Genomic DNA, 10,499 nt, shown 5'->3' with positions numbered 1-10,499 from the left:
CAAATATACACACAATTGAAGTGTTTTTTCCACATACCATTTAATTATACACACTGAAGGCTATAATGCATTTCTATTGTTTCTTCTAACAATATGTTGAGTAAATGCAGAATGCCAGATGACATCTACAAGTGTTGTCATTCAGTTTGGGATCAAAGGCTGCAGCAGTTAGGTGCCCAGTGGCCTCTGCACTCTTAATTAATCCTGTGCATGTTCAGGTGTCATTGAGATTTTCTTTATTTTGTATTCTGACTGCAGGATTCTTATTAAGGGTTAAAGGTTTTCAGTTAAATAAACCTGGACCTGATCTGACTGTGGTGGCTCTGCATCAGGATCTGCCGAGTTCCTTTGCTGAGGCACTCGACACAAAATAACACAAGTAGATGAAAGTCTTTCTCACTCTACATCAGTTTATTTATTAAAAGGTGACACGTGAGCTGTCTGAAGAACTTCTGCTAACCAACACAGAGGCCTCCAAGGAAACAGAGTGACAGAAAGAAGAAGATATCAGCAGAGAAGAAGAATCCTTACACTGTAACTGTTTCATATAAACACTTTAAATTCAAACGTCATAGCTGATCCCAACTTACTGGTTCATATGTCAGCAAAACTTCAATGTCAAAAAAGTAGAGACAGATTTATGTCTTTTATCTCATTTTTTGCCTTTTATACACATTAGTGATGTGAAGTTGGAATCCTTTAGATCAGTTTTACCATTGCACAGGATTAGCATTTCTCTCCTGCATGAACTAACATGTGTGTGGTCAGACTTTGTCTAAGGGTAACGCTTTTACTGCAAACAGAGCAGCTGAAGGGTTTCTCTCCTGTATGAACTAACATGTGTTGGGTCAGATTTCCTCTTCCAGTAAAGCTTTTACTGCAAACAGAGCAGCTGAAGGCTTTCTGTCCTGTATGAACTAACATGTGTGTGGTCAGATGTTGTCTTTGGGTAAAGCTTTTACTGCAAACAGAGCAGCTGAAGGCTTTCTATCCTGTATGAACTAACATGTGTTGGGTCAGACTTTGTCTAAGGGTAAAGCTTTTACTGCAAACAGAGCAGCTGAAGGCTTTCTGTCCTGTATGAACTAACATGTGTCTGGTCAGACTTTGTCTATGGGTAAAGCTTTTACTGCAAACAGAGCAGCTGAAGGCTTTCTCTCCTGTATGAACTAACATGTGTCTGGTCAGAGACTCTTTCCGGTTAAACCTTTTACTACACTCAGAGCAGCTGAAGGGTTTCTCTCCTGTATGAACTAACATGTGTGTGGTCAGATTTCCTGTTAGGGTAAAGCTTTTACTGCAAACAGAGCAGCTGAAGGGTTTCTGTCCTGTATGAACTAACATGTGTCTGGTCAGACTTTGTCTAAGGGTAACGCTTTTACTGCAAACAGAGCAGCTGAAGGGTTTCTCTCCTGTATGAACTAACATGTGTGTGGTCAGATGTTGTCTTCGGGTAAAGCTTTTACTGCAAACAGAGCAGCTGAAGGCTTTCTGTCCTGTATGAACTAACATGTGTTGGGTCAGATGTTGTCTTTGGGTAAAGCTTTTACTGCAAACAGAGCAGCTGAAGGCTTTCTCTCCTGTATGAACTAACATGTGTGTGGTCAGATGTTGTCTTTGGGTAAAGCTTTTACTGCAAACAGAGCAGCTGAAGGCTTTCTGTCCTGCATGAACTAACATGTGTGTGGTCAGATGTTGTCTTTGGGTAAAGCTTTTACTGCAAACAGAGCAGCTGAAGGCTTTCTCTCCTGTATGAACTAACATGTGTGTGGTCAGACTTTGTCTAAGGGTAAAGCTTTTACTGCAAACAGAGCAGCTGAAGGCTTTCTCTCCTGTATGAACTAACATGTGTTGGGTCAGATTTCCTCTTTGGGTAAAGCTTTTACTGCAAACAGAGCAGCTGAAGGCTTTCTCTCCTGTATGAACTAACATGTGTGTGGTCAGATGCCCTTTCTGGTTAAATCTTTTACCACACTCCGAGCAGCTGTGTTGTCTCTTACCAGTCTTTAGTTTCTGATTTTTCAAGTTTAATTCTGACAGATCTTCTCTTGTCTCTTTCCAATCATCACTGTCATCAGTCTCAGGTTCACCAGAGTCTTCAGTCTCGACCTCAGTCTCTGGTTGTAAACGTCTCTCTGGATCTGAGTCTCTCTCTGGTTCTGCTCCTGCACAGTCCTCTCCATCAACTCCTGTTTCCATCTGTTCAGTTTGTCTCTGATGAAGCTGTGAGGACTGAGGTTTCTCTTCATCATCTTCACTCTTCACAGAGACAGGAGTGAAGAGGAACTTGGTGGTATCAGCCTCCTCCAGTCCTTGAAGGTGTTCTTCCTCCTGACTGATCCACAGTTCCTCATGTTCTTCTTTAATGTGTTGGGGCTTAGTGTCCTCCTGGTCCAGAATGTGGCTCCACTCCTGCTGCTCAGGTGGAAGCTCTTCTTTACTCACCAACAGCTGCTGGACATCTGCAGGACACAGTAAACAAACATTAACGGTACTTAAACTGCTTTTTAAATATTAATAAGGGCTGTCAAATGATTTCATTTTTAAAGGCTGAAAATCAATAGTTCACTAGAATTGATCACATTTTAATCATGTTTGGAATTCACTCATTTTGCATTTAAAAAACGTTTTTAATGCTTTTATTTTGTAATGCCTTAAGCTTAGGTTACTTTACTTCCTCTTCGGATACAAACCTACCTTTATTTTGAAAGAAAATAAGGAACTTGTTTAAGGCTGTGAAGATTGAGGTTTCTCATCATCATTAAGTCCTGGAGAGCGGGCAGCCAAGGTTCGAAACCGACCTGTGGCTCATTTCCAAAACGGCAACAGAAAGGCTGGCGTTATGTAAATGAGCCATGTGCTGCTGATCACTTCCTGATTATGTCAGATACTACCTCTTCACACACCAAAGTGCTGAGCTAGCTCAATCTTTAGGAAAGAATAAGATATGTGTCCAACAGAGAGTTTTTTGCAATTAAATTGCAGAAATTGCAACAATTATTTGCATTTTTTTTAAATACAAAAAATCAAGACTTTTTTCATTAAACTATGTTCTTACACACACTTTGATGTAGGGATGTAATGATTCACGAGACTGGGTTCGCGATACGATTCTTTCACGATTTATTTTACAAATTGAGACTGAAGAAACATTTTGAAATAACTGAAAAAGATTCCTTTAATTTATTCATGAAAACACCATGGGGGGTGGGGGGCACAGACCCTTAAAGGGATCATGGTGTTCATGTGTTTCTTTGAATAACAGCAGTCAAAACAATTATTTCAACTTTTAACGGTCTGTCTAGCTTAGTTTTTGTTCCTGCAACTCCCTTTTCTGAGCACCCCTGAATGCATCTCTCATTGTCTGAGCACCCCTGAATGCAGCATGGTCACAGCGCATTTTCTGAGTAATGGCAGAGAGAGAGAGACATGCCCAGAAAAGTCTGAAGTAAGCTAAGCGGCCTACTTTATTTTCTGATGGTTCTTGAGAACTTTTTATTATTGTGCACACCCAGGCCTCCGCTGGTGAAAGGGTGCTCACCTGTGTGTGTGTGCAAGTGTCTGTGTGTGTGTACAGTGTAGTGTCTCAGCTACAGACATCACACCCCCAGTCTCTTATTCTCATCTCAGGAGACTTGAATCACGCTTCCCTGTCTGCCACTCTCCCTACTTTCACTCAGTATGTTGACTGCCATACCAGGGACAATAAAACTTTGGACTTACTGTATGCAAACACCAAGGATGCATACAGATCATCACCCCTCCCCCCCTCTGGGCCACTCAGACCACAACCTGGTGAGACTGCAGCCCATTTACATACCTATGGTGAAAAAACAACCCCCCACAACCAGGTATGTGAAGAAGTGGTCTAAGGAGGCCACTGAGGCGCTGCAGGACTGCTTCGACACCACTGACTAGGAGGTGCTGAGAAGCCCACATGGGGAGGACATCGACGGTTTAACTCACTGCATCACAGACTACATAAACTTCTGTGTTGAGAACACTGTACCCACCAAAAAAATACAGTGTTTCTCAAACAACAAACCCTGGGTGACCCCTGAGCTGAAAACCCTGCTCAAAAAAAGAAGAAGGTTTTAAGAAATGGAGATAGAGAGGAGCTGAGGAGGGTGCAGAAGGAGCTCAAAAAAATCAAGGAGGGGAAAACCAGCTACCGGGAAAAGATGGAGGAGCATTTACAACAGAAAAATGCAAGAGACGTCTGGAGGGGTCTGAATAACATCTCAGGTCACAGCAGAAGGCGTGGGAGGGGCCCTGAAGCAGGAGACAGGGAGTGGGCAAAGAACTGAATCTGTTCTTCAATAGATTTGATTCTGCTCCCAACCCCACCTCCACCCTTCAGAATGCAGACCAACCCGCTTTTTAGACACTCCATCTGACTACCCTGAGTACCCTGCCACCCCCCTCAACAACCCTCTCCTCCTCTTCTTCCTCCTCCACCGACGGCCTCTCCATAACAGCTGATCAGGTGAGAAGTCAGCTGAGGAAGATCAAGGCGAGGAAGGCCAAAAGGTCCCGACAGCATCAGCTCCAGACTCCTGAAGGACTGTGCAGACCAGCTCTGTGAGGTTCTTCTGCACTTCCAAATATTACATTTCTGTATTATTTAAAATTTAACTTAGAACAGTAGTATATATATTTTTTGTCTGTCCGTATGTTCACGTCAACTCTGTTACCTCTGTTATAAAACTGCATTAAATCTCCAAAGTGTTCCCATAAAACGCATTTGACCAGCGCACAGTGATGTCACTTCCTGTGGTGGGAAACCTCTGGAAGACAGTGAGGTATGTCCATGTTTCTTCTCTCATTATTTAGTAATATGTTGAGAAATCATCAACAGTAGATTAATTCTTCATCAAATCTGTTGTGTTAATATTCAGTGATTATCTCAGTCAATTGAAAAAGTATATATATGATAAAAATCTATTAAATTTGGTTTTAAGAAATGCTAGCTGATATCTGGTGTGAGGTTAGCATAAGGAGTAAAAGTACAAAATGGTGGAAAATGTCAACTCTGTTACTGTCAACTCTGTTTATGTTTTAAACAATTTGATCGTAACAGAGTTGACGATACGTAACAGAGTCACATATCACATTTAAGTATTTGGCAATAATTGATATTATTGATTCTAGGTTATTTTACTGCAACAAGTACATCTGTGTTATACAATTTCAGGATAAGGAAGTCAGTCATTTATCTTCTAGGGAGATGAATCTTTCAGCAGCTGAAAGGCAGCAGCAGTACAGGGCCCGGCGAAATGCCGGAAAATAAAACGGGAGAACTCCAAATTACAAAGAGAAATCAAAAAATGAAAGATTTTGCTGAAAAAGAAAACAACTGCTGTCCGAAAATACCAGAAACGCATCCAGAGACTGACACCTGTGTCTGACTCCCCTCGATCAAAAACATGAAAACAAATAGGAAAACATAAAGTCCCTGCAGAAATTCAAAGAACTATCCTTTATCACAACGTGCTGATAGAAAATATAAGAAAGAAGTATCAAGACACAAAAGAAGAGAGAGTGTGTCAGATGATATCACGGATAAAAACCTACAAATTACAGAAAACAACACAGATCTCACTTGGTTTTTCAAGAAAGCGGTTTGGAAAGAAAAACCAAAGGGACCTGTCTTTTCAAAGAAGAAAATATAGATCCAGACAAAGCAAGCTCCAGAAGGAGGTAAAAGAATTATTTTTGAGAGATGATGTCAGCCGCTTGACTGCAGGAAAAAAGTCAAAAAATCACAAGAGGAAAAGCAAAAATGCAGAAAAGGTTTCTAAATGATACCATAAAGAACCTACATCACAAATTCATTCTTGAGAATCCATCAAGTCAGCCGTCATATGCACTTTTCTGTTTCATGCGTCCTTTCTGGGTTGTCCACCCATCCATGTCTGACAGAGAAACATGTCTGTGTAAAATTCACGAGAACTTATTCTTCATTGTGCAGAAGCTTCATACTCTCCAGCTTCTTGGCACAACTGACTTCGAAATCATCTCCAACTCATTAAGTTGTGATGCTGCAAGCAAAGAATGTATGTATGGAGCATGTGACAAATGCAGAAGCAATGTCTATCAGTTCAGCAGTGACTATGACGCTGAAACACCGGTGAGGTTCACTCAGTTGACAACTGAACTGGCAGAAAGGAGGAAGAAAAACAAAGACAGTGAAAAAGAATCACAACCAGTCTGAATGACTGTAAAAAAGGAGATGGAAAGTTGTCTAGGAGACCTTAATGAGATGTTTCAATGAGAGTTTTCATGAGACATCAATTCAACATCAAAACACAATACATTCACTACCGTGAGCTCAAGAAAAACATGAAATCTCATGAGTGTTTGATCCACATTGATTTCTCAGAGAATTATGCATGTAAATTGTCAGCAGAGATTCAGGCAGTTCACTTTGCATCCTCTTAGAAGCAGGCAACTCTACACACTGGGATCCTTCATGTGGGTGAAGTGGACAAACATTTGTGCTTTACATCCATCTCAGCATCAAAAGAGAAAGGTCCACCTGCTATATGGACACACCTGTCCCCTGTTCTGGACCACATAAAAACCCATCACCCATCAGTAACTGTCGTTCATTTTTTTAGTGATGGACCGTGTACCCAATACGGCCAAAAGGGCAACTTCTACTTGTTGAGCACGGAGTTGTACAAGAAGGGCTTCAAGAAAGGAATATGGAACTTCTTTGAAGCAAGGCACGGAAAGGGAGCTCCAGATGGAGTGGGGGGGGTTTTGAAAAGAAGAGCAGACAGATTAGTTAGTGCAGGGAAAGACATTCCAAATGCCATGCAGCTGTATGAGTGTCTTCTGAGTTCCCAGACCTCTATAAAGCTGTTCTTTGTTGATGAGGAAGCTGTGGACAAAGCTGTGAAGAAGATGCCAAAAGTACTCCCAGTAGTTCCTTCGACAATGCGCCTTCATCAGCTGATCACTGACACCAGGAAAGGTCATCTACACAGATGTCAGCTGTGTCTGTTCAACTAGGCAGATACTTGAGTGTGCATGTCACAACACACAAAGGTTTGAATTTCATGTCCAGCCCAGCCTTTATGTCCCCACTGAAGAGCAACAAGTGCAGGCAACACATGACATCATGTGGGACGGCAGAAATGTCATTGGCCAGTGGTGTGTCATCAAATATGATGATGACATTTATCCTGGGACCATTATCGAGGTCAACGGGACCCATGCAAAGGTCAAATGCATGCACAATGTGGGGAGGAATCGCTTCTTTTGGCCAAACCGCGACCATACCTTGTGGTATCTCTTCGACGATGTCCTCAGAATCATTCCACAACCAACCGCTGTGACGGGACGTCATGTGGAGATAGACCGAGAAATATGGGCCCAAATTGCTGCCGACTAGCTCAAAATAGTGAAACATGGATGCCACGTTTCCTGAATGCATAATGGTCTTGGATGCAGGGTTCTAAATTAACTTTTTTTGATCACCAGCCAATCAGAATTGTGTTTTATTGTGATTGCCACTGGTTTTGGGCTTAGTTCTTGGCTGTCAGTATTGTACGAGACACACACCGTTATTATTCAGATTCCTGAAATATTTATATCCCAGATGTATTATTTAGGATTAAAAAATGTTTCTGTATATAAAATGTTGTTTAAATGTTCAAATTAAGCCGCAAGTTAAAGTGAATGTGTAATAGTTTTTTGGTCTTTTAACTATGAGTGGTCAACTCTGTTATGCACGTCATCTCTGTTACCATCAATGTCAACTCTGTTTGTGTTATGTTTTGATTTAAAAATGATGATTCTGATTCTGAAGTGGAGGCTGGCTTGACCGCAGTCTGATGCAGAGGGTGGCCTGAAGTTTGTGTGCCCAAAGATACAATTGAATAGCATATTGTTAAGGTTTCTAAAACGTATCTCCAATAACCAGATCCGTTGCTGGATTCAATAGGTGAAGACTTAAAGAGTCTTTTAGTCCAGTAAACTCAATGATGTTGTTAGCAGGAGCTAGCTGCAGCTAACACTGTGCTGTGTGCGTCTGTGGAAGTTAGCTAAAGGCTCTGCTATCTGAAACATGAGCAGGAAACACGTTTCCAGCAGTGGAAAGAAAACCAACCTGTTCTCTGTAGCTTGATTTCAGGAGTTAAAATCACATCCAGCAGTTTTCTTTGTCGGTGGAGCTCCTCTTCGTATCCACTTGTTGTTCTTTCTTCTGTTATATCTCTGATAACCGCAGCGAGCAGCCGTCGACTGAATAACTCTTTAAGATCCTTAAACCCGGCCATCTTACACACATCCAAGAGTCACAGAGGGGAAACTCAACTCAGCGCTGACGTCTTTACAACTTTACTCTGATCATCTACTGTTACGTTAGCACCCTAACGATCATTAATAAACACACGGAGAATCACGTGTCTGCTCAGCAGGAACGTTTACTCACAACTTGTGTTACACACTCAATGGTCCGGGTGGAAACAACCCGCTTTAGTTCCCTTTACAGAACACCTCCCCTCCCTTTGACTTGCATTGTAACCACGCGGTTGACCTTTTTCCCGCCACCATATTGCTGTATTTAAAACTCTGGAAACCTATCTTTGTCTGTTTATCCTCATTCACCTCATTGAATAGTGTATGTAACACAGATTATGTCCAATGGGTGGCGCTGCTGTACATAATTATCATTGTCTTAAAACTGTAGAAAATACCGGTAGTGACTCTGCGCTGCACAGCTCCTCAGAAGTCTCACAGAATAAGAGCAAATGTCCGGGTAAAAAATAAAAATATATATATTCACATATCATTTATAGACCCTCTAACAATCATATTTTAGTTGAAGGAAATAAATTTGACAACAAAATATATATCTACGATTCCTCACAAAACATGGTTAACAGCTCGGTTGAGTTGCCAGTCTACGCAAACGGCCTGGCTCAAGTCACTCATTTCTTATTTTGTTCACCTTTTCTAACCATTGCTACTCATTTCATTTGTTGAATAAATTATAAGTTATTTTAACAAGTTCTACTCTCTGTGATGTTTACATATGAAAAAACTAAACATTTTGTTGCAGAAATGAAAGAAATCCATTCATATCCAAAGTAACCCTAAACAGTCAACCAGCTGGTTGATCTGCATATCTGCTTCCTGATTGAGTAATCCGAAAAATATAAACTGAAATGTTGCTTAATGAAGAGGCAGGAACACAATTTTACCAACAAATATTTTTTTGCAAATGGATTTCTTAGTGTGGAAGTCAAAGGGTTAAGTAAGCATCCCCACCTGTGACATTTTCCAGCACTCACAGAGGTAGGATAGGATAGGATAGGATAATACTTTATTGATCCCCAGAGGGGAAATTCGGGCGTTGCAGCAGCACAGACAAGTAAACTCAAAATACACATTAAACAGAATAGATAAGATAAATAAAAATAAAAACAGGGGGTATATACAAGTACAAAATGAATGATGAAGTTAACTATGCATGGAAATTGAGACAGTATTTGCAGAGAATGACAAGATAAAGTGACAAGTGATGATTAACGTGACTTGGTATGATAAATAGCAGCAAGTAATGTAAACAGCAGAGACGAGAGGCAGTGTTGTACCACAGTAATGCAGAGTGCAGTTATATAATGTAGTATAGCAGGTTATCCAACACACAATATAAGTAAAAAAACAAAAAACACAATGTTAGCAAATCTAAACACAATATAATATTAACTACAAAGTAAATAAGTACTAAAAGATATAAAAAATAAGAATGTTCTATATTGGTTGCCAAGCATTTACATTTTGAACCAGACAATATCACATCTGATAAAAATGGGAGATTTATAATTGTCTCAGGGAAAATATTTAATACAAAAGTTATCCTTGCCAATGTCTACGCTCCGAATGCTGATGATGTTAGCTTTTTTGATAGTTTTTTCTCTCTTCTCAATGGCCTAGACACACATTATCTAATACTTGGTGGGGACTTCAACTGCTGGTTGGACCCGACCCTGGATCGCTCTTCCAGCAGACCAGGGGTAGTGAGTAGATCTGCCTCATGTATCCAGTCTTTAATCTCTGAGTTTGGGATTTCAGTTATATTCCTCAACCCTAGAGCGAGACAGTATTCCTTTTTTTCAAATGTCCATCACACTTACTCCAGAATAGACAATATTTTTGTTGACAACAGACTAATTCCTCAGGTCCATTCCTGCACATATCACAGTATCGTCATATCTGATCATGCCCCTGTTGTGATGTCAATGCTATTTCCCAACGCTCCACGGCCTACGAGGGACTGGCGTCTCAACCCAACACTACTTTCAGACCCCCAGTTTGTTAAATATATAGAAGAACAGATTAGCTTTTTCTTGGCTTTTTCCACGGATGTCTCTGCTCTTGTGGTCTGGGACGCATTTAAGGCCTACTTGAGAGGACAAATAATAGCATTCACTGCAAATAAGAAAAGACAGTCTCAGAAGGACCAACTGGAATTGATATCTAAAATC

At 40.8% G+C, this 10,499-nt stretch overlaps 1 protein-coding gene across 1 annotated transcript; it reads right to left on the bottom strand.

Annotated features, from left to right (window-relative positions):
* Positions 1 to 787: 787 nt before the first annotated feature.
* Positions 788 to 2,505, bottom strand: LOC136178484 (gastrula zinc finger protein XlCGF57.1-like). Its single transcript, XM_065952368.1, has one exon. It carries the CDS (start codon positions 2,197 to 2,199, stop codon positions 988 to 990), a length of 1,212 nt encoding a protein of 403 aa, XP_065808440.1. The 5' UTR covers positions 2,200 to 2,505; the 3' UTR covers positions 788 to 987.
* Positions 2,506 to 10,499: the final 7,994 nt, after the last annotated feature.

The sequence above is a fragment of the Labrus bergylta genome, chromosome 3 (assembly GCF_963930695.1).
Source record: "Labrus bergylta chromosome 3, fLabBer1.1, whole genome shotgun sequence".
NCBI classification, from domain to species: domain Eukaryota; kingdom Metazoa; phylum Chordata; class Actinopteri; order Labriformes; family Labridae; genus Labrus; species Labrus bergylta.
Note: the sequence above shows the minus strand (reverse complement) of the source record. Positions and strands in the feature narration are given on the sequence as shown.